At 41.1% G+C, this 25163-nt stretch overlaps 1 protein-coding gene across 6 annotated transcripts in view; it reads left to right on the forward strand.

Moving 5' to 3' along the window:
- Positions 1–25163, forward strand: part of TIAM1 (TIAM Rac1 associated GEF 1) — a 379913-nt gene that overhangs the window by 287040 nt on the left and 67710 nt on the right. For all 6 annotated transcript variants that reach the window (XM_041735233.1, XM_041735234.1, XM_041735232.1 and 3 more), the window contains 5 exons: positions 673–858; positions 6170–6316; positions 8705–8779; positions 11567–11737; positions 18170–18274. In XM_041735233.1, the coding sequence (XP_041591167.1) occupies positions 673–858; positions 6170–6316; positions 8705–8779; positions 11567–11737; positions 18170–18274 (684 nt within the window). The remainder of the gene's footprint in view (positions 1–672; positions 859–6169; positions 6317–8704; positions 8780–11566; positions 11738–18169; positions 18275–25163) is intronic.

Here is a 25163-nt window from a genome sequence, read left to right on the forward strand (position 1 = left end):
GCTGAGCCTTCACGGAATACCAGGCCCTGTACCACATCTTACTTCTTACATGATCTCATTTAAGTATCACTTTAGTCTTAGGAAGTAGGTATTACTTTGCAGCTTTGAAAAACAAGGACATATCTTGGATATAATCTGTGGTTGGAATTCTATTCCAGAGCCTCAGTCTTCACCTTCTGGTGTTTTCTTTTTCCCACTCTGTACTGTCTGCCTCCCACCTCTTCCCAAAAGCTCCTGGTCTCTTTGCCTGTGATCTTTAATTCGCCTCACTTTTCTTTTTGTCTTTGTCTTTCTATGGAAAGTCCTCTCCTGGTAAGTCCTAGAGTCCTCCAGTGGTAGAAATCCTACATATTTTACTTCCTTGGGTTTCTGCCCCAGAACTTGGAGCTGATGGACTGAAATGCCCACGAACATGACATCTGTATCAGGAGGACCCAAAGCAACTAACATATACTTTCTGTTTGCCAGACTGAATTTATGACTGTAGATCTTTGCGAAGTAACGGGTAAGCTATGAAAACAGACTTAAGCTTCTGTGCCCTAAGAAACTTAGGGTACCTATTGTTATCCCTTAGGATTCTAATCAGTATCTTGAGAACAGATTTGTAATGTTTGTGTGGGATGAAGTTGTTGACATTTGTTTTCCCTTTTACTCACCTTTTCACCACTGTAGATTTTTGTTTGGGAGCAGAATCTTGAACAGTTCCAAATGGACCTATTTCGTTACCGCTGTTACTTAGCCAGCCTCCAAGGTGGGGAACTGCCAAACCCCAAAAGGCTACTTGCTTTCGCAAGCCGACCAACGAAAGTGGCAATGGGCCGTCTTGGGATCTTTTCTGTGTCATCCTTTCATGCCCTGGTGAGTAGAAGCTGAGGTGTGTTTAAGAAGTATTTATCTTGACTATTAATCCTGAGCAGGACTCAACAGGAGTCTCTGAAGTGTTTTTCTAGTTTTCTGCTATGTGTGGGTTTCTGACATGTCCTCCCTCTGAAGTGGGTACAGATCTTCATTTGAATCTGTCCTGAAATTTATGACTTAAGCTTCTCCCGATGGGCCCTAAATTATTGTGCAAAGAAAATACGAAAGGTATCATCTTAAGAGATCTCTGCATGTAGTATTTGTTGATAACTCATGTCATCTTTCGGCACTGTCCTGGTTTTAATCCAAATGCAGCTTTTTTTATATTAACCTCGTAGAGATGTTAGTGGAGAGCTCTCTCATACATAAATGCATTGTATCTCTCTTTCTCTCTCTCTCTCACGTGCACACATGCAAAAACGTGTACACCATATATTGAACATAGATCTCTTTGGAGATCTTCCTTTTCACTTTATTTTTAAACATTATAATTCTAGAAATCAGTTATGTATAGTCCTGAATCTCTGATGAATTCGAGGAAGGTAAAGATCTTCCATGAGTTTCCAGCCCAGCATACACATTTGCTTGGGAAAGAGAATTTTCATCTGACCTCCGGAGCGGCAGATTGTATCGTCGTGTTGTGTGTTTGCAATCTGTAATTTTATGTACTTGCTAAATTGCGAACAGCTTTATGTACTTTTGGCTCCTTTCTTCTCAAAAATTGCTGTGCGAGTAACATGGTTTCAGCCCATCCAAGTCAACACCCACTTAAAATGTACTGCACCTTAGCACATTTGCTGCGGAATTAAATGTGAAGGCTCAGGTTCCAGAAACTGCTTTGGAAAACCTTAGCTGTGCTGCTCTTGGCTTGCCATGTCAGCTGTACCCTTCAATTGAATTCAGAGCTGTAATTCAGTCAAAGGCGTTTGTATTCTTTATAAATAGATTAGCGTCATCATTCAGATAATTAGGGGTAGATTTACATTTTTAAAGAAGTCTTAAACCAATTTCTGGAGTTATTAAAACTGGCATCCTGATTTGTTCTGCTAATTACAGCTCAGCTCTTGATCTTTCTTGGTCTCCCTGGCTACCACCTCTCCATATAGCTATTAAGTCCCCCCCCCCCCTTTTTTTTTAGTGATGGGTCAATGCACTGTGATGAATAAGGCTTGAAAATGGTTCTCAGTTTGAGAGTCTAGGACTGTTTCTCTGAGACCTAGACACCAGTTGACCAAATCCCAGTTTGCCTCTTCTGAAAAAAAAAAAAATTATTGGGATAATAATTCTTGCATTGCAAGAATGTCATGGATCGAGGTGGCATTTGTGTGAAGGGTGCTCCTGATGCCAGTGATGCAGATTCACTATTAATTTTAAACCCAAGCATCCAAATTCCTTTTTCTTTTTACTGGGCTCGATAGATTTTTGGAGGAAATAATTTTGCTGTCTACCTAGAACTTCTTTGCCTTGTTTTTCTTTAAAGCCATTGGAGCTAATTTCTCTGGAACAAGTTAGTCACTGTATTGTTACCCTCCCATAATTTATCTTCAGACTGCCTAATTTCCTAATTTCCTTGATTTCTGTACCTTTTTGTTTTTTTTGTTTTGTTTTGTTTTTGTTTTTGTTTTTTTTGATGGGCAGGCAGTTAAAATCTGGCCCGCTGAAGATGGCCATGGGAGGGTTAGTAACTTAGGCTTTTTGGTCAGTGATTTTAAAGAATATTTAATTCCTTAAGTGTAGCTCTCTTTTCCTTTGGTGGCCCCCTCTCCTCCACACCCTGCTGCCTCTGCAGTGTGACTTTGGGTGTCCACATGTCTCTGTGTCCTTGCAAACTTCTCTTTTCCATGAGGGGTGTCACTTCAGACAGAACAAAATTAGGCAAGCTGGGAAGGTATCTGCTCCTGTTGGTTGCTCCAGTCTCTGCAGGAGATCCCAGGCAGGGAATTTTCCAGTCTGATTTATTGGATACTTATTTTTTCCTCCTCTCCTTGTCATTTGACCCCAGGGATTTTTTTTTTTCCCTTGCAATTGAAACAGGCTTCAATTTAGCCTTTGTCCAGACTTTTTTTTTCTTCTTCTTCTTTTAAGTTGGGGGCATGGGAGGAGGAGGTGTGAGGGCAGGCGGGCTGGGGGCGGGGAGATTTGGGCTACAATTTAAGTCCCATTCACTGGGAGGGCTTCCCATAATGCTCAGTGATTTGCAGTAATTAACTGAAGGGTTCCCGCTGTACTCTTTGAAAGAAGGTTATCATCGTTGTTGTTTGCACAGATGAGCAGAATGATAGAGTAATCAGGTTCCGGCCACAAAGGGAGGCATTGTCTGGGCAAAGATCATTGAGAAACTCTTGAGCTCTTGTCTCCTAGTTCCTTTGCCAGCTTTTTTTTTTCTTCTTCCCTAAATCCCTTTGCTTATTTTGAGTTATTATTGTGTTGGGGGTCGCATTTCCTTTAGCCATTTACAAGGCCCCCGACAGTTTCGAATAGTTGCTGTGAGAACCCTCAGTGAAGTGCCCATTTGTTAAACAGACTAAGCCAACTGGTCAGCGGGTAACTGAGAATATTTATGGTTGTAGAAGTTTCTCTTCTGGGACAATCAAGAGTTACTGTCGTAACCACATTATGTAGGATCGCTGCTTTTGCTCTCTGATGTTGTTTGATTTATTTTATTCATTCAGTCACCAAATAAATGTGAGGCCTGGCATCCGTCCAGTTCTCCTTGTGATCAGGGTTAGAGCAGCAAACAACCCAGAGTTCTTTTCCTGTTGGAGATTATATTCTTGTACGAGGAGATGCATAATAAAAAGCAATTAAATAGACATGGTAAGTCTGGGTATTGATGTGTACTACAAAAGAAGTAAACAAAGTATTAGTACACACACACACACACACATATATATTTATATGTATATGTATATATAAACAGGGTAGGGTACAATCACCATATATTTACAATTGGCTGCTTGTGTGTATGTGGATATGTATCTACAGGTGGTTTTACCTATTTATAAGTAAATCTATAAATACGAGACCAAATGGGCATTCTTTTTCCCTCTAGATTTTTAACTTTAACACCATTTATTTAGTGGTTCTTAGCCTCATTTTGTGGCGATAAGCTTAACCAGTATGGAAATAGTCACATGGGCGTATACGCTCGTCAGCACCTATTCTTTTTTTTTTTTTTTTTTAAGATTTTATTTATTTATTCATGACACACGGAGAGAGAGAGGCAGAGATACAGGCAGAGAGAGAAGTGGGCTCCATCCAGGGGGCCTGATGTGGGACTTGATCCTGGGTCTCTAAGATCAAGCCCTGGGCCAAAGGCAGGCGCTCAACTGCTGACACCCAGGTGTCCGTTTTTTTTTTTTCTTTAAAGATTTTATTTATTCATGAGAGACAGAGAGAGATAGAGAGAGAGAGAGGTAGAGACATAGGCAGAGAGAGGCCTTTTGGTTTCTGATTTTTGTTGCCCTCAATGCCTTGAGCATAATCCTAGATTAGAGCTCTTTCTGGAATGAGGTCTTGGATAAGGCATTTCTATATGCCCGGATCTGGATTTTCTTATTTGCCACCAAGCTGGGAAAATAGAAGACTTCTTCCTCATCTTCCTGTTTTCATTTGGGACCAAAACCTTCCCCCTGGTAGGGGAAGCTGTTTGGATTCCTGTTTTTAGTCTACTCATAGAGCTTGAGGGGTACTTACCCTGTCAGTGTTGCAAACCCCAGAGAGGTGTGCCTTCTAACCACCGTGCTGATGGCAGGGGGACCCCCCTGCCGATGTTACCCAAAGGTGTTTTCACCAACTTAACTGCTGCCAGTTGGCAGCCATCACACTGGGAGTGGCCCGAGTGGGAATCTATGACAAGTAGTTCCAAAACTCATCTCTAGCAACAAAGAATGGGTGGAGAGGTTTCATTTCAAGTCTGACTTGCTATACCTCCTGGCACTCCCTTATTTGAAAGGAGAGCCTGTGGGTGGCCTAGTGAGACCTCCTGGCAAAAGTTCCCTTAAGTTCCTGGGACTTTACTTATAACCTATAGGATAACACTTCAAGCATGAATGTTGCCTGGGAAGGACTCACTGAAATGCAGCCTTGACTTGAGCCGTTATCCCGGAGGCAGATTGAAATGTGGGATGATGCGCTCAGAAATATTTGGGTTTTTGGCATCTTGTGAAAGCCTCAACAGAGTTTAGCTTTTCTTTTTCTTTCTTCCTTTCCTTTCCATTCCTTTCTCCTTCCTTCTTTTCTTCTCCTTCCTTCTTTTCTTTTCTTTTTTCTTTTCTTTTCTTTTCTTTTCTTTTCTTTTTTCTTTTCTTTCTTTTTCTTTCTTTCTTTCTTTCTTTCTTTCTTTCTTTCTTTCTTTCTTTCTTTTCTTTTCTTTTCTTTCTTTCTTTCTTTCTTTCTTTCTTTCTTTCTTTCTTTCTTTCTTTCTTTCTTTCTTTCTTTCTTTCTTTCTTTCTTTCTTCTTTCTTTCTTCTTTTCACAAAACAGAACCCCCCTCCGCCCTCCCCCCCCACCTTTACCTAAACAGGACATCTAAGATTACTAAGGTGGCTTCACCATTTTCACAGACCCAGCTCCCTTCCATCTAATTGTCCTGCCATCCTTGGAAAGAGTTCTATCTGAATGTCCTAGACGAGTTAGCTTCTCCTTGGTCGAGAAGGAGGGAAGTGAAGGATAGTGGAAATCCTCCCCCTCTTGAGGATGATGCCTAGAGATTGCAGATAGCCCTTCTGCTTATCTCCCTTTGACCAGAACTTAGCCACAAGCCCATGTCCTGCCACAAAGGAAAATAAGTCAACTTTGGGAAGCCATGTGCCCAGCTACATGGGTGTTGCTCTGACTGAGGTAGAGGGAGAATGATATTGGAAGACCACTGTCACTTCCCTAAGAAGGAAATTGTGTAATCCTGAGAAAATTAGTGGAAGAATTGGTAAATTTAGATTTTTCATGGGGAATCACAGGAACCAACATGTATTGTTTTCACTGTTTTTGGCCAACACTCAGGCATCATTTTTCTAGAATGAGTTTGCCAGCCTTTCGATTATATTTTAAATCCACAAAGGGCCCTCAGAGTACCCATGTATATGAGCCATAGATTAAATGCTTTGGCAGTGGGTTGAGTGTTGGCTTTTTAAAAAATTTATGTTAATTTGAAGATCTAATTGGCTTTATTAATGAGTTCATGAATGGGGCAGCATCCCATCTAGCATGTAGAGAGATGCTCCCTGGAGGCATGACTTAGTGGGGACTCTGAGGAACAGGTGAGTGGTCCTGATGCATATCTTTTATTGCTTTTGTGATTTGCTGTCCTTAGGTGGCTGCACGTACTGGTGAAACTGGAGTGAGACGTCGTACTCAGGCCATGTCCAGATCTGCAAGCAAGCGAAGGAGCAGGTTTTCTTCTCTTTGGGGTCTGGACACTACCTCCAAAAAGAAGCAGGGACGCCCCAGCATCAATCAGGTAGGTTCCAGGGAGGATGAAAGAGCAAGCACAGATCGCTTCCCTGGCCAGCTCACTGTAGGGATGTGTGAGCATGTGTGTGTTCCTTTATTGATACCGGGTGTTATTTCAAATCAGCGAGTTGACACAAAGAAGTTGGTTGTACTAGATGCTTTTAATAGATCATGTAAACTCCTAACTTTGAGCTCTGCTATTAGTCTAACACCATGCTCCAGTCTCCCACCTGCATGCTTTCCAAACCCTGGTTAATTATAGACCTACTGAAAGTGCACAATTCATCCTGAGTCTTCAGGGAAAAAGTGGGGCTTGTTGATGAAGCCAAGTGGGCACCTGAGCACAGAGTTCTTGAAGCTGCTTCTGGCACCGGATCAAAGGCAGCCTCCAGAGAAATTGGATTGTTGCTTTGCCCTTTACTTTTTGAGATTGACATTAAATGGGCCATTCCTCTGCCTTCCAGTATGAGAAACCAGGAATCTGAGTGCCCTGACCACTGCCATGACACCCTTCTACCCCGATGCTGGGGCCTGAAGAGGATCTCTGTTCCAGTTAACATTGTTAATGGCACCACCAAGAGTAGTAGGGGGTTCGCCTCTGGTCACCATATGATGTGGCCTTGTTGCTTTTACCCCTTCTAGAATAGCCTGCCATCCTGCTGGAATCGCTTCTAGAAACCTCTCTCCATTGTCATTATCTATCCTCCTCCTATGGCTTTGTGAAAGCAAGTGGCTCCAGGAGTACTCATACAGGTTTTAGGGACTGAAGGAACATAGGTATTGGTCTTTTCAGGAGAAGGAGAATATTGGAGTCGTAGATCATGGTGGCTGCAAAGTGAGGCATTGGGCATCTTAGCAGTTGTGGCTAGGATTGCCAATCTGACCTCTTCACTCTGTGCCCTTACTGAAGCCAGTTGACCAACTTGATAAAAAAGATCCCTCATTATTAGTTCTCACAATTCCAGCCATTAGTTTAAGAACTGGAATTTAAAGGAGACATTAATCCTGAAAACTGATGTCCTGTGTTCTTAACTGACGTCATGTTCACTATTTAAATGTGGGTTACCTACATCCTTGATGGAATTTGCAGGAAACTAGATGAGCAATAATAAGTGCGCTGGGATTGAGCAATCACATGGTTTATTCCATGGTCCTTGGAGAAGGTGGAACATTAAGATGGCTACCAGGGGTTTTGCTTCTGTATAAATCTAAACAACAAACAGTTTTGAGGAAAGTCATTATTTCATTAAAAAAAAAAAATCATACAAGAGACATGGAGGCTCTTGCCAAGAAAGAGGACATTCACAGTCCAGATACCCACCCCCCCCACTCCTTTTGGGAGGTGGTGGTGGTGTTTTGTGTGAATCCTCCTGTGATGACAAATGACTCAGACCATCACTAAAATATATGCCAGGACTTTGCAGTTGGCAACTTGGCTTGAACTTACTTTCCATCCAACGCCTTGATTCATGTGGTTCTGCTTTATCGGCATCAGGTTATGTTATAGTCTTATTGCTGTTGAAGTGGATGCTTGAGGTAACTGAGTCCAAGGGAATGTTTGAACTGTGCAATATCTTATAAACAATTCTTATTATTCTCTCTTAAAGCAAGGGTTTTAAAAAAAAAATAACTGCTTAGCCATAAGCATACCAACAGTAATTTACTTGTTAATTCTGTACTTTGAAATGGATAAAAATTGTATGTTTCTATTGATCTCATTTGCATCTGGAGAAAGGCTTTTTCTTCATCATGTGTCTTATCCTGACAGTACGTGATTGGTTTAAAGCCAATTTATATAGCAGTTCTCCTGTCTACATGTTTAGATTTTGACTACTTCGCAGAATTCATTTAATTTCAAGAAACGAACTTCTGTTTTTTAAATTAAAAAAAAAAAACACCTTTTCTGTGGTGTTGTAGAAAGTACTATAAATGTATGTTCTCAAGTTCTACCCAACAGAGTATGAAAAATTAATTACTGATAAATATTTGATCATGTATATGAGGGAATTGCAGAAACACTTCAGTGTGAACAAACCTAGTTCATTGCTTTTGTAAGCTGTTGTCTTTACATCTAAATGAATTATCCAGATCTAAAAGCCAGCTTACTTACTTACTTAATTTGCTTGCTTGTTTGTTTATTTATTTATTTATTTATTTATTTATTTATTTATTTATTTCAGTTGTCAAAGATAAGGGAAGTGATCCAGTTAGAGGAACGTGTTTTTCATGGTCTACTACCATGAATTGTGTTCTCTATTTACAGATCTGAGATAGGAGTATCTGGAAACTTCTGGAATGTTTTCTAAGAGCCATATTCTTTTTCCATCTCCCTCCCATACTTTGTTTGCCCTCCTGCCCAAGGTCCTTCTTAAGATGATACTTTTTGTATGTGCAGGTGTTCGGTGAGGGATCCGATGCTGTAAAGAAATCTTTAGAGGGAATATTTGATGACACTGTTCCAGATGGCAAGGTAAAAATAAACACATTCCTTTTCTAAAAGTACCACAAATGTATCGACATCACACAATTCAATGGTTTCTTGGGTTCCTAAAATTATGTGGCCTCCGTTAAGATACCGAAATGCTCAGATCTTCAAAGTTATGTAACAGGTCAGTAAAAGATGGAAAAGCATTTTCTGTTTAAGACTTGGTAGCAGTAAGAACATGCTCCTGCTGACATAACATTTTCAGCACTTATCCTTTGGATGTGTGATTTTCCATGTAGAATTTAAGACGAAATTTGGGTTCTGGGGAGCTGAGTATTTTATGCCATTGCCAATTCCTTTTATATCCAATTTTCATCCCCAAGAGGTGAATTCTTATTACCCTCCCTCTCTGCCCACACATGCTGTTTTGTTCCCTTTAATTTCAAAGAACTGTTCCGATAGTATATTCTTTAAAAAAAAAAATGCATTTGCCTCCTGAAGACAAGTATTCAATTAAAGATTCACAGACTTGTTCCAACCTTGTGCTTGGATTTAAAAGGGGTTGTCAAACTGCTCTGATTGAAAACCCATAAAGAATATTGATTTTTTTTTTTCTCCCTGAGCCACTTTTTTTCAGCCTCTAAATAAATGGACATCCCTAGTTTTAAAGACCCTCGTGTAGTGATACCAGCAACCTCTTTGTTCAGGGGGTTCTGATGTTGATAATGTGACCTTGGAATGATCCTCTGGTTCTCGGACTCGGAATCAATATGACAGGGAGTTCAGCTCTTGGTTGCCATGCAACCAGGCGATGGAGGGTCAGCAGTAACACAGCCCCGCATTCTAGATGGGAGTCCAGCCTCTGAAACCAGGGTGTGATGGGGAGTTCTGGCCACTAGATAGGGAAGAGAAAAGGGTGGCCAGGGACAGGCCTTTTCTCACTTTCATACTCAGACTACTCCTGGATTATGTCATCGTGGGTGCCAAGGCAGCTGTCCTTGGAAATACCCATCCACCGCCCTGCCCTCTCTTTGAAAAACTCTATCTCTCTGATGAGATCTCGTGTAATTAAATCACTGTATCTATGTGCCATCCAAGCATAGTTTCTGATGTTAATGAAGCCATTTCTGAAGTGAGGTAACTCATCTTGCATGCTATTATTAGTTCACTTTTAATGTTAGGATATCTTCTCCAGGCACACAGATCCTGGAACCTGCATTTGTTCTTTCCTTTGGATTTTTGTGTCCCTTTTGTTTTTCTGTTTCTCCGAGATCATTCCTTATTCCACTTCTTGGCTGGCTAGAATGCCTTGGTCTCAAAGAGCTGGTTCAATGCAAAACTTGGGTTGATCCAGTGCTAAGGGACACTTGTTTAACATGGTACATGAGGAGGGCGCCTGGGTGGCTCAGTTGGTTAAGCGACTGCCTTCCACTTGAGTCATGATCCCTGGGTCCTGGGAGGGTTCTGGGATCGAGCCCCATGTGGCTCCTTGCTCAGTGAGGAGTCTGCTTTTCCTTCTCCCTCTGCCCCTCCCCTGTGCTTGCACTCTGTCAAATAAATAAAAATCCTAAAGTGCTCACTTTGGCAGCACATATACAAAAAAAAAAAAAAAAAAAAATCCTAAAAAGAAGAAAAAATGTCGTGCATGGGAGCAGTAGGAAGATTCCAGTTTTAGTTAATGGGATTCAGCCAAGTTGACTGCTCTTTGCCGATTCCTTCCTAGGGGTTCAATTTATCTGCAAAGGTGATATCCTTCAAAGCCAGAGCTGAAACTGTCTTGTCGACTGAATTTAGCTTATTCCCTTTACAAAAATATTTCACCCATGCTGGGATCCATTCTTTTTATGAATGGAAGTTGTTACATGGCTACCTCTCAACCTCTGTTTGGAAATTTGTTTCTTCTTGTAATTTGTGAATACGAGCCTTGTTGTTGGTAACCTATAGATATGTATTTAATGATCAGTGGCCTGGTTATGAACCACTAATCAAGTCTTGTCTTAGTACAACTTGCCCATCAGTATTCTTGCTTCATTGCTGAAATCTAACATCATTCTTTGTTTGCTTCCTTCAAAGAGATTGGGCTCCTGTTTCATTGCTACTGGGTGCTTTAGCTTAGCTTGCTTAGATCAATCCAGCTGCTGAATGTGTATGTAGGACATGTCTTCTCCCATTTCCTTACAAACTTGATGCTGCTCTCTGGCCCTCAGGTAGAGTAGTGGAGAGGGTGGAGTATGGCAACAGCCTTAGAAGGCCACAAAGCCCATGCCTTGAGGGTCTCCTAACCTCAGCTGAGGAACGGTACTGTCTCCCTCCTGGAGCTGTCCTGGATGTCAAATGCAAGCACAAAAATGATGCTACCTGTAAATATGTAGTGCTAGAGCGTCTTTTCTTTAGAAGTTTCCTTGAGGCCTCATTGTTGCTTTTGAAACCTATAACTCACCCAGTAGACATTCTTGCTGTAGGAATGCCCTACTCTATCTAACTTAAGATGGGTTTGTGGAAGAAATCCTAGCAAGAATGCTGAGCTGAATGGATGACCCGTTTCTTTCTGTCTTCCAAATTTTGGTACCCGCTCACACAATGCCCACCTATGGATGCCGTGGACCAGGTATACGGTCTGCTTTGTATCTAAGAAATCTCTCCTCCCCATTAAAGCTCTTTCCCCAGTGGTTTCTTCCTGTCTCTGAACATTCTCCTCTCTCCTTAACCAGTGCCACCACTTCTGCTCTGGGCCATTTTCATGGAAAGAATTAATCCCCATGTACAATCCAAGGAATCTAAGATGGCAAAGCCTGACCATTGTTGCCCACCTAACTTTATTTCTTACCGTAGAGGGAAAAAGAAATGGTCTTGCCCAGCGTCCACCAGCACAATCCTGATTGCGACATTTGGGTCCATGAGTATTTCACTCCGTCCTGGTTCTGTCTGCCAAATAATCAGCCAGCCCTGACAGTCGTCCGGCCAGGCGACACTGCCCGGGACACCCTGGAGCTGATCTGCAAGGTATGAAAGTACTTGGGGTTATTTCTGATCTGCACGGTATGAAAGTACTTGGGGTCGTTTCCTTGAGAAAAGCAGTGGGGGCTGGAGGCATCTTCCATGGCACACGTGGAAATTGAGAAAGTGCGAGAGAGGAAAGCATTCCAAGTATACCTCCATTTTTCTCCCAGAGCAGCTTTGGATTCCTTTGTGATCATATGCATAATAAGTGGCAGAGAATTCTTTGGCCTTGGGAGGACAGGGATTCTTTTTCAGTGGCTTCTTTGAAAATATATATTTCATAGGTTTATAATAAATGTATTGCTTATTCATTGCAAAAATTTTTAGAAAATTTAAGTAAAGAACAAAGCAGATGATACGTACCCTTACAAGGTCTAGAAGTAATAATGCAGACATTCTGGTCTTTGCCTTCCCTTCCGTTTTCTACACACACACACACACACACACACACACACACACGCATGTATTTAATGGTTATGTGTACTGTGTGTTACCTGCTCTTTGACAGCAATGGACACACCATGGCCATCTGGGTAGGGAGAAACTGAAATAAATATGTGTGACCTCTGTGATGGGAAACTCCCTTTCCTATAAAACACATCATTAGCCTCTTTTGTGTGCGTGTGACAAATGCCTGAGCTCACTCTCTCTTCTTCCAGTTTAAGCTGAGAAACTTCCAAATCTTTTTCAAGGTCAACATGGTTTTATATTTTTTGCCCCTGAAAGGCAGCCGGATGAAGTCTCTTGAGAAAGGGAAGCAAAAGAGGAAAGGAAAGAGCTTTTCTCATGTGCCTGTTTTTACTTTCACACAATTGATAGCACTGATAGTTTTATTTAGTAGTCCAGTTAAACCTGAGAAAACACTGATGCCCCACCCTCACCCTGCCCCATTATACAGATGGAGAAGGTGAGGCTCAGAGAGTCACAGCTCCTGGCCTGGAGACATCATAGGCAATTGCTAGGGAGAGACGGGGCCCACAACTACCTGGCTGCTCTGAGCCTGGGTGTTTCCTCCTGTACCAGGTCAGTCATCAGGAAGGGTCAGAAGGGTCAGAAGAATCTAGAATATATTTAGACAGTGTGATGGTTTTCCCCAGGGCCACTAAAGGGCAAGTGGAAACCTTTCTGGTATAATTTTGCCCTAGAAGAAATTGGATGGGTATAATGACATTTTTAGGACCTCCTCACTCAACACAATGGTTTCTAAACACTGCCTAACTTTCACGACCAGAACAAGCACCTTAGTGCTGTCTCTGTTTAATTCTACAATCAGCAATTTTTGAATTTGTTAAAGAAAACAATCACTAGGGCCTTTGTAAAGAAAAAAAATATGGCTCTTTTCTATGAGTGGGAGAAATGAAACAGTCTGGCTCAAATAAGCCTGATGTGGAAGAAATGGAGAAGGGCCATTTGTTTCAGGACAAAGCTAAAACCAGCCCCCACATAGGTGTTAAAAATAATGATACTCTTGTTTCATGCTTTGAATCTTTCACGTACGTGAATTCCAGCTTTTTGAAGATAATGGTGTTTCTGTTCACATTTTTCATTTTAATTACTTAACAAAATTGGTCTATTGAGGATTTCTGCATTCTTTTATTTATAGATTAGCACGATTCTTTAGAGACCCATTAATATTCTGCAGAGCTATGGGAATTATTCTCAGAACTGCAGCTGTAGGTGTCAAAAGTAGGACTCTGTCGGGTTTTTGTTTTTGTTTTTGTTTTTTTTTTTTCATAAGCCAAACTCTGAGGGGTCCTTCCGGGGGATGGCATTGCTTTAGTGCCTCCTGTATGCATCAGCCTCAGATAGAATTAGGGATTGAAGGGTAGGTCACAGTTTTCCAATGACTATTGATTGGTTGAAAATTGAACAGTGAGTGGGAAAAAATAGTGATGGGCCCAATTTCAGGTACTTTTCAAGCTTTGGCCTTGATAGAAACTAAAGGAATGAGGAATATTGTCACAGTGACTAGAGACCATCTTTAGATAGAGAACAAGTCGGATCTGTAAACCCTAGAAAGTGTTTATTTCTGTCACTCGAAAGGCTTTTGATGGCATTTTGAGGGCATTCATCCCTTTCTCTAACAACCAAAGGCCGTCCTTCCCAATTTTCTTTGGATCCTCAGCTCTTTTTCCCCAAATGTAGAAATAAAGACAAAAACACTATGGTGTGGAACAAGCTTAATAAGTGTCACGAGTTTAAAAATGGAAAACTTTTGTGTGCACTTTAAGAAATTGATGGTCTCTGGGAAAGCACCCATGTAGGATAAATTATATAGTGTGCTAAGAGCCAGGTGCCTTCTAAAGCTGGCTTCTTCTTTGGAAAACACTTTATTGTAATTAGTGGAGCCAGTTTTATTCTTAAGAGGGGAAGAGATAATGGGGAAACAGTGCCACATGTTATTAATGATCTAATTAATGGTGAGTGTTTTTTGCTCTCAGAGGAGGGACTGAAAAAAAAAAGGTGATTGTCAGAATGTCTGTCTCTTATTTCTTTATTGTCATTCTCAACGTTGGTGATGGATGCTTTTTCTAATATTTAATAATCAATCTCTTTCTTCTGTCTCTTGCATTCAGCTCATTCTCTTTCCTATCCTATCTGATCCACATCATTTCACATCAGTTTGTCATCTGCCATCCGAGCACCAGTCAAGTTCTGGTATAGTAAATGTTTCAAGATCTACATTTCATGTACAGTTCATGTTATGGATGTTACGAAAAAGATTGTTGCTAAATGTAGCAGGTAACCACATTGGCCTGTGGGTTTTCAATATATTCTGATCATTGCAATTATCAAAATAATTGCAAAAAATCCACTCACCCATACTTAATTGATATAATTCACATGTATCCCTCGGATCAGTTTTATTTCATGCCATCACTATGTTGGCTTATGACTTTGATTATTCTAATAACCACTGGCTTAAAAAAAAAAGTCACCTTGAAGGAGAGAATAAATATCTTTGGAAATGCCATAGTAGCACTTGCCTATGCGTGTGTGTGCGTGCATGTGTGTATGTGTGTGTGTGTGTGTGTTTGCATTGCATGGATTTCTATATGTGATAACTGCATGCTTTTATGTTTCCCTGAGAAGTTGGGCAGAAATGGAAGAGCAAACCCTAATGGATTGAAAGATCATATTATTATCATAATTGGCTCAAAGTATTTACTGAAAAAAGCTGCATTGTATTTTCCTTTTTCATCCTTTGAAGTAGATGCAAAAAAAAAATGCCAATTAAACTAGTACTTGTTCTATGGTAATATTTATCTTTGGGTATAACTTGTGGCTGCATGGCCTCAAAATGAATCAAACACTCTGTAAGTAACTTAAATAAATGTACGTCGAGAAACAAATTGGTACCACTTAAATTTTTCCCTCACTGAATCTCTCTTGAGTTAGGAAGCTTTCTCCTGAAGGTTTTACAAATCTACAGCAGGCCAAATATTTAGAATTGCCATGTTAAAATATTCATTGATATTTGGAATTCTTTTTGCACAAAGATGCATTGTGAACATGGTAATTTGCTCGACCTGCTTTGGTATTGACTTACAGATATTTGGGAAGCATAAAATTCTTCTTGAGGCTTCTGATGATCTGATTTAATTCATTAGAATGAGGTAATTCATCAGTTAATTCATTAGGATTTTGCCTTCATGTTGGAGCAGCCATGACCAGTGAGGGCTTATAACTGAGAAATATTTACCAAAATGATAGACACTCTGGTATATTGATCCAACGTCCCATTTTTAGGGTAACTGCTTACTGACCAATCTAAGGATGCCTTGGTTACAAGGAAGACCATTTAAAATTTCCTTTGTTGCATGTGCCATTTTAATTTTTCTAAATCATCAAGACATTATTGTAACTTAATGAAATTTGAAAAAGATGGTGGTAAAGGGGGTGGCAAGAATCAGTCTCATGACTATCGTATTTATCACTCTCTTGTTGTCTTTGCTGTGTTATGTTAAGTGAGGTACTTTGACAGCTGTCATTTGTCATTCTCTGTACATTGTGTAAATGTTTCAGCACAGTAGCATTTAAGGTGTGATGAGAATCTCTAGTCTTCATCGGGACCATCTTAACATCTCTGGTGCCTGACCGTGGGCCATTTGTCTCTCACACTGAGGGTTCAGGAACCAGAAGCTTCTTAGGTGAGGTTGCTATTTGGGTCCGACTTCCAGAAGACTGTCTAAGTGGCAGCCTCACTGGGAGTGTCCACAGAGTGTTTATTAATGATGACAGTCAGGTTGCCAAATAGATTTGTTCCTGTTAACCAAGACCCTATGGAGTTTCATTTCTCTTCCCTGCCTACCTCGGTCAGAAACAGATGGTGAAATAAATTTTTTCTTCCACTTAAAGATTTCAGTGAGGACCTAGGTAGGTGGGAAGCATTTGCAGCTTCTATCTCTGGAGGGAAACTTTCCTTATCATATTACTCTAAATATTATTATTTCGTTGATGTTTGTCTCAGCAGCTCTCCCACAAGCCATAGATGGCACACTTTAAAACTTGCCTGTTTTACGCTTCTCTGGGTTACCCATACACTCTTTTATCTTAGACCAGTCATCTGGGTCTGTCAGACACTGAGCATTTGATTTCCAATACAGACAGAGCCTGAAATCAAGGTACACAGGCTCAGTGGTGATCACACAGTGGGCTTCAGATGGTCACTTTACTCAGGAAGAGGATGCAGTGTGATTGGGGGTTCCTAAGAATCACTGATCGAAACTTCTGTATCATTCTGCTGGGTGTTTAGAACGAACTCATTTGTGCTTTCTGGAAGTGTGCTTTGATAATAATGCAGGATGCCAATTTTGCACGTATATTTATTTAAAAAAGCAGGGCAGCCCCAGTGGCTCAGCGGTTTAGCACCGCCTTCAGCCTGGGGTGTGATCCTGGAGTCCCGGGATCGAGTCCTGCACCAGGTTCCCCGCATGGAGCCTGCTTCTCCCTCTGCCTGTGTCTCTGCCTCTCTCTCTGTGTGTGCCTCTCATGAATAAATAAATAAATAAATAAAAATTTTTTAAAGCAAAGCCACCACCACCCTATCTTCCATTTTCTGCACACCCATTCCCCACAGCCATACATACTCCTGAAGGCTGCATTTATGTCTTATTATTTTCTATATCTACAGTGTTTCACATGGTGTCTGGCAGACCTAAGATTATGTTAGATGTGGTCGATTATTATTGGAATAATGGTTGGGATGATCTTACTTTGGTCTTTAAAATGTTTTTTGGGGGATGGGCAGAGTAAATAGCAGATTAAACCAGTGAAAAATCAGTTTCACTTCTATTGAAATAATTCTCACCAGTGGAGCTTTTGGTGTGATTTTATATTTATGAAAAGTTTCAAATTTATTTAAGAGTAGAGATTCATGTAATAAACTCCTGCGTATTTATCGCCAAGGTTCTATGATTACCGAATTATGCTTCATCTGTTTACTAGGTCCTTTCCACCCCCTGCTCTGGATTATTTTGGAAGCATATTGCAGACATCATATCTTTATCTACTAGTACTTTAGGATGAATCTCTAAAAGATAAGAATGCCTTAAAAAAAAAAAAGACTTGATTTAAACATTTTCTATCAATACATTTTCAGGCTGCTATGTAACCTTCTTTAAAGAGCACTTTCTCACTTTTTTCTCTTGCATCTTCATGAATATATACTGAGGATTATTTACAAAACCACATTGCCTCTATTGCTTTTTACCGCAACATTAAATCGAAGAGGACTTTCTAGAGGGGAAAAATCAGTTGACCTGTTCTGGACCAAAGGAGCAGGCCTGGAAATTTCAATCCTTAACTATTTTAGAATTGTTTTCTTTGGGCAAGTCATTCAGTGTGTTTCCAAAGCTGGACCCATGCCCGTCTGCACTGCCCCCGGAGGGAGTCTCACTCGGGGTGTATATAAATAAGACCAAAATCCAAATGCCTTGTCTTCACACTGACTTGCCTGCAAATGAACTGTTAACAACTGTCCCAGTGTCCCCATGTGGTTAGAAAAACAACTTTGCCAGGGCATAGCTTTTTTCTATCACTAGGAATACTTCCTTGCCTTTCTGTTACTTTTCTTCTTTAATCACCTTTGTAGGTTTGGAATTCTGTTGAAGGGCCTCGTTGATGGGTTTTGTTGCAAAACCAGTGTTAAAGAGCATAATGACTCAGATCAGTAGAAGTGAAGATGTGACTCAGTCATTCCTGTGGAACTCATAAGCTATCCATGGAATATTATTCATCTGTTCAATGAAAATGCTTTTAGACTTTGAGATTTAGACATAAACCTTCTAAGAGGTATAGGAACCTTACCCCCTCCTTAGTAAGAAATCTCTATGATTCTCGGGGGGTACATGATAGTATGTCAGTGGTGCGCTAATTACTCCTATTTGCCATTGAACAGACATTGTCTCTTCTTTTTCCTTTCTTTTGTCCCAGACACATCAACTGGATCATTCTGCTCATTACCTGCGTCTGAAATTTCTAATAGAAAACAAAATGCAACACTACGTTCCAAAGCCTGAGGAGGACATTTATGAGCTGGTAATGTTTATGACTGTTGTCCAAGTACATTCTGTAGGAGATTATTTTTAAATTATATGTGTGCTCGTGCTAATTGTGGTTGGTGAAGTGGAATGAATTCTAAAATAAATGAGCCTCATTTGGAGCTCTAAAGTTTGTGGGGATGGCCGTACTTATCACAATGTGTCTGCCGAGTAGAAATGCCACCTTTGTTTATACAAGGAGCAAGGCAACGCAATCATGAAAAATTGAAATCCAGAGCTGAGTCTCAGAATTTCAGTTGTTATTCCTAGCTTTCCTTGCAGCTCTCACAGTCCTTGGTTTTTAAATTGGTGACTCAAAGATCAGCTCGCTGTTGTCAGAAAAAAAGCACTAACTCCAGTTTTGAGTGACTTCTAACTCTAGTTTTGAGTGACTTCCACCTGCAGGTTGAAACCGATAGGTTGGATCCTGTGGGGTGAAAAAGCTGCCATGCGATTAAAATGTCCCAGTCTTTTGTAACTGTACTTAGATAGATTCCTGGGGACATTTATGTATGCTTGAGTTTCATTATGGGAGTTGGGTTCTAAACTATAGCTGGGTTTTATAGCGTCCTTACTGTTTACAAATTTTGTGGTATTGGCAAAAAACGAGGTGCTAATATACAGGTGACCTTTGAACAATGCAGGGGTTAGGGGTGTTAACTGCACAAAGATTCGAGTATAATTTTTGACTCCCCCAAAACTGAACTACTAATGGCCTACTGTTGACTGGAAGTCTAACCGATAACATTAACAGTCAATTAATACATGTTTGGTATATTATATGCATTGTGTACTGTATTCTTACAATAATGTAAACTAGAGAAAAGAAAATGTTATTAAGAAAGTCATAAAGAGGGGTGCCTGAGGGGCTCAGTCCAGTTAAGCAGTGGACTTCGGTTCAGATCGTGATCTCAGGGTCCTGGGATTGAGCCCCATATTGGGCCCCGTGCACAGTGAGGAGTCTGCTTCTCCCTCTCCCTCTGCCCCTGCTCATGCTCTCTCACTTGCTTTCTTTCTCTCTCAAATAAATAAATGAAACCTTTTTAAAAAAACAAAAACAAAAAAGTCATAAGGAAAAGAAAATACATGTGCAGTCCTGTAAAAAAAAATCTATGTAAATAAAAGTGGCCCCATGTAGTTCAGACTCCTGTTGTTCAAGGACCCAACTGTGCTTAATTTCTAGGATTTTGTAAAGATTAGAGATAATGGTGCACATAGTAGATGCTCAATAAAAGGTGGTCATGGTAACAACACAGCGACAGGTTCCTTTTTTGTTAGCCGAGTGGTACATTTTTCAGTTCCAGGAAAGAGACATTTTGGGAACAAGGCGCCTCTTTATTGGAATTCATTCTTCGCTCTCTGCACTTAGTCATCCCTCTGGGGGCCACCGAGCTGCTTGCCACGGATACGCAAATGATAACAGCATGACTTCAGATGTGGTTGCACCACAGAGAGCAGAACTGAAAAACCCCAATAGCCTCTCTCTCTCTGAAAAGGAGAAGTGTGATTTAAAATTTAGTAGGGAATTTTGTTTTCAGTCAACTTTTTGGACGTTCACTTTATATACACTAGAGCTCGCCGATTTTTAGGCCCACAATTCAATGAGTTTTAACCAACGCGCACCCTCCTGTTTCCAGTGCTGCAGTCATAACTTAGAACATTTCCATCATCCAAAAATGCTCCCTTGTGGCCCTTTAAGTCTTGCTAATGAAATAAGAGAGGGGGTGCATTCATAGTTCTTTTCCGTGCCACGCAATCAATGGAAGAAGATCAAAATGAGGAGTCTATTTTCAACCATCGCCTAAATAATGAAGTGTTAATAGAAGAGGGAACTTTTCACAGAGAGTAGCTGATTTATTTACTTATTTTTTCCTCTGGCATGTGGAAGAGCCCCAATTTTGTTCTCTCTGAGCAGAGGAAACAAAACCCTCTTCCTTACTTAAAAAAGAAAAGTTCATTGCTGATAAGACTAGAATAGCTATTAGATCATCCACATATTTGTACCATGGTGGACATGACCTTCATATGTTGTACCTAACCAACTTCTGTGGCCCGTGTATCTCACACATAGTAGGTGCAGGAGACACATCTTTTGAAATTATATTGACTCACTTATTATTTTTGAGTCTTGGCCATCCTGTGGTTCATCCAAATGGGAGATGGAGGTGTGCCAAGCTTAGTCTGTTTGATCTACAGTTGCTGGACAGGTGTTCTAATTGTAATTGTCTAAAAGAATCTAAAATGCAAAGGGAACATGGTATTCTTTCTTGCTCATTGCAAAAAGTCTCCAGCTCAGAGATCCCTGAGGAAGTGAATGCCATAGACTCATTAATTTTATTGTTCGGATTGCAAGTGAGTATTGCTTACTCACATCTCTATTTTTACCAAGATTCTGAACTTTTTTTTGTTCTTCCTTTTTTTTTTTTTTTTAAGATTTTATTTATTTGAGATAGAGAAAGAGAGAGAGCATCAGGGGAGGGACAGAGGGAGAAGCAGACTCCCCACTGAGTAGGGAGCCTTACAGGGGTCTTGATCCCAGGACCCTGAGATCATGACCTGAGCCAATGGCAGATGCTTAACCAACTGAGCCACCCAGGCACCCCTGAACTCTTTTGTTCTTTTTTTTTCTTTTGTTCTTAAGATAGCTTGTGCAAGTTGGTAAAGCCTCTAGCTCCCTTGTCAGATTAATATTTTCAGTTGCATGGAATAAAATATATAGGATTGCCGATAGCTTAATTATTTGGAAATCATTATCAAAAGCATTCTTAAAGTTATAGATAATATATGTGCTTCTTTCTGGGCTCAGTAAATAATAAGACCTAGCACTAGATCTGAAAGGTACCAGGGTTTCGAAGTAGTGACAAGCATGAATAATACTTTGAAGTAGTACTGGCAACTAGAATGTGTTTGGAAAATAACTATTTTTTACTTGTGACAAGGTCACAGCCACTGCTAAGACTGCTGTATTTGTTGCCTACATTTATTTAGGATAGAAGGAAATGCTAAAGTTTCAGTTACAGGTTAGTGACTATAAAGAAGTCTAAGTTCACAGACCCTTTGAATTCCACCCAGGGGTCCCTGGTTTCCAATCCCTGGTATAGGCCATTAAACTGCTACTGATGTCATTCCAAGGCAGGGGGTGTCTGAACACAGCATTCTTGGAAGCTTTTTGAGGGTTTGCAGATTTCAGAGTATTGACCCATGCTGAGCAGGCATCAGACTGTACATGGTTAATTAGTTCCCATAGCCCACCTCCATTTGATATTTGACAGACCAGGGAAGCTCATGGATGTATGAAGATGTTCAGATGTACAAAGATGTTTCCCGAAAAATAACTCATTTATAGATGACTGTCCCATTATGTTTTATTCTCTGACATCGTTATACCCGATGTTCAAAAGTCAATAGTTATTAGCAAAAGTGTGTACTAGATTTTAAGGATTTGAGGGATCTAGTATGTTTATTTTGGTGGCTTAAGAGGGTCCTCTTGCTCATGAATGGCCATGAATAGTCAGTCATCTGCTCATCTGCTTTGCTGGTTACCTTTTAATACATAAGTGGTACCAGTTTGGTGACTTTTTCATACTTAATTTTAGGCCCAGTTGATAGAATGGTAATAAATAGGGAATCACCAGCTTTTCAAAACCCATATTAAATGTGTTTTTCTTAAAGTGACAGGTGGGAATAAAGAGTTTGCAGAAACACTGGTAAATCGATTTCTTTGTCCAGCACATATGTATTTGGCACTTATGTGTGCCCAGCACCACTGCAGCTGTTCTAGGCACCAGGGTACATAACCAAAAATCCCTATTCCATGGGATCCCTGGGTGGCACAGCGGTTTGGCGCCTGCCTTTGGCCCAGGGCGCGATCCTGGAGACGCGGGATCGAATCCCACGTCGGGCTCCCGGTGCATGGAGCCTGCTTCTCCCTCTGCCTGTGTCTCTGCCTCTCTCTCTCTGTGACTATCATAAATAAGTTAATTAATTAAAAAAAATCCCTATTCCTAGGGCCACCTGTCTGGCTCAGCCCATAAAGCATGTGACTCTTGATCTTGGGGTGATGAGTTCAAGTCCCACGTTGGGCATAGAGCCTACTTAAAAAAAAAGATGGAAAAATCTCTGCTCCTTGTGGAAACTATATTCCAGTTTGTGGAGACAGATATAAAAATATGTAAATTTTTTGCATAAAGACATGTAAATGTGCAATGTTTAGGAGGATGTGAAGAGCTTGGAAAGAAAAGGTTAGGTCAAGGGGAGAGAGAGAGATGGGGCATCCAGAAGCAGAGAGTACCGCACCTTTAGCCGTGTTTGGGTTGATGTTTGAACAGGAAGTGAGGTGACAAAATGAGTCATAGAGATATTTTGGAGGGAAGTGTTCTAGGCTGAAGGAACAAAGCTGGGTAAGGCCCTGGGGGGGGGGTGAGGAGGGGTGGCAGGAGTGGAGGTGGTTTACTTGTGTGTGAGGAGGGTCAGTGGGTAGGGCAAGGGAGGGGGCTGGCGAGAGGGTGAGAGAGGATGCAGGAAGGGAGGTGAAGGGGACCAGGAATGGGCCATGCAGGTCCTACGTGAGAGAGGAAACCCAGGGGAGAAAGGACATTAGTGGACTTCTGTCTTAGTAGGCTCACTGTGGCTGATGTGTGGCCAGTGGACCAGAGGGCATAAGAAAAGTCGCTGAGAGCAGGCAGGGAGCTAGTGAGCTCTAGCTGGGGCAGTGGCTGATGCTGGCTTGGACCAGGGCACGCAAAGGAGATGTTGTAAGAAATTATCGTGATTTCATGATAACTCGAATACCTGGTGCTCAAGTGTTTTCCTAAATCTGATGATCTTTTGATCTGGTGTTTGAAAAGAGACAAGGCAGGAATCCCTGGGTGGCTCAGTGGTTTAGCACCTGTCTTTGGCCCAGGTCGTTATCCTGGAGTCCCGGGATCGAGTCCCATATTAGGCTCCCTGCATGGAGCCTGCTTCTCCCTCTGCCTGTGTCTCTGCCTCTCTCTCTCCTCTGTGTCTTTCATGAATAAATAAATAAAATCTTTAAAAAAAAAAAAAAAAGAAAAGAAAAGAGGGAAAGCCTGTGACATCATTGCTTTAATGAAATAAGGGGAATGCGTATGATATTTCGCTGTTAAACAAGTTCGTCTCAAAGTACGAAATTTCAGCTTTTCCAATTTCAGACATTGAGTGTAATTGCGTTGAAAATATATCTTCAAGGACAGACCCTTCTTGAGGTTTTTTTATGTATTTTATTAGTGCTCTTCACTAAACAATGATATTCGTCTACTACCCTAAGAAAGGACTGTGGCCAAGGGGCTTATACCTAGATTTACACTAAGTTATTGTCTGAGTCTGGTAAAAGACACAGCAGCTTTCACACCAATCCAAAGACAAGTAGGAGGCAATATTATGAAAGAATAGAAAGATTATTCACAAAGCTATATTCCCACTGGATCTGTCGAAAACCATTTGGAACTTTGCAGAGATGATTGAAACACACGGTGGTAGACTGCCACCTAGGGTAGGAGTTCGGCTCTCGAGGAAATTTTTGAAAAGTTAAAAACTGGGGGATCCCTGGGTGGCTCAGTGGTTTAGCGCCGCCTTCAGCCCAAGGTATGATCCTGGAGTCCCTGGATCAAGTCCCATTCGGGCTCCCTGCATGCAGCCTGCTTCTCCTTCTGGCTGTGTCTCTGCCTCTCTCTCTCTCTGTGTCTCTCATGAATAAATAAATTAAAAAAAAAAAAGTTAAAAACTAAGGCCTGAAGTAAGTTGAACCCAGTCCAGAGCATTTTATTGATCATCCCATGGCGCTCGAAAATATGGCATGAAACTTTCCTGTATTTGGTATTTATCACTTCAGCAATTGTATTTTCTGGACTAAAGATCAGGTTTCTAATTGATTTCTTCTGAGTGTAGAATGTATTTGTGGGAACAGTTTTCCTGAAGTATATAAAAAAAGGGGGGGCACCTGGGTGGCTCAGTGGTTGAGCATCTGCCTTGGGCTCAGGGCATGACCCTGGGGTCCTGGGATCGAGTCCCACATTGGGCTTCCGACAGGGAGCCTGCTTCTCTCTCTGCCTGTGTCTCTGCCTCTCTCTCTGTCTCTCTCTGTCTCTCATGAATAAATAAATAAAATCTTAAGGGATCCCTGGGTGGCGCAGCGGTTTGGCGCCTGCCTTTGGCCCAGGGCACGATCCTGGAGACCCGGGATTGAATCCCACGTCGGGCTCCCTGCATGGAGCCTGCTTCTCCCTCTGCCTGTGTCTCTGCCTCTCTCTCTCTCTCTCTCTCTCTCTCTCTGTGTGTGTGACTATCATAAATAAATAAAAAAATAAAATAAAATAAAATAAAATAAAATCTTAAAAAAAAAACCCACATTAAATGATGGTCACTAACACATTGCATTTGTCGGAGGCTGCGTTAAGTTAGGGTGTTCTCGAGGACCCAGGGTGTGTGGTCAGTGTTCCAGGCCTCTGCTCTCTGGCTTTCTATTACAGCAGCCTCCGGGCTCTTGAGTCCCAAGCATTGGGGTCCCCTCTCCCACCTGTCAACTGCCATAAGTGAAAAGAAGGAAACTACGGTTCTTTTCTACTTGCTTGAACTACGTTATTTCCTGAGGAATGACCTTGTGGTGAGAGATGGGAGCAAATTTAGATAACCACCGAGACTTCCCTTTCGTGCTAAAGGACAGCCTTCTCTTACTAATGTTGGCACAGATAGATTTTCATTTCAAAATCAAATGATACTTTTTAAGTTCCATATGAGCTTTAACACATCTCTTTGTTTTGGAATGTTTATCAAATTTTTGGAAATAGCTTTTGACTTGCTTACCTAAGAAGTAAGGTTTGGTACCTCCAAGTGAAAATGAAGGATATTAAATTGAAATACGTTTTCTG

This window comes from Vulpes lagopus, chromosome 20, assembly GCF_018345385.1.
Source record: "Vulpes lagopus strain Blue_001 chromosome 20, ASM1834538v1, whole genome shotgun sequence".
NCBI classification, from domain to species: Eukaryota; Metazoa; Chordata; class Mammalia; order Carnivora; family Canidae; genus Vulpes; species Vulpes lagopus.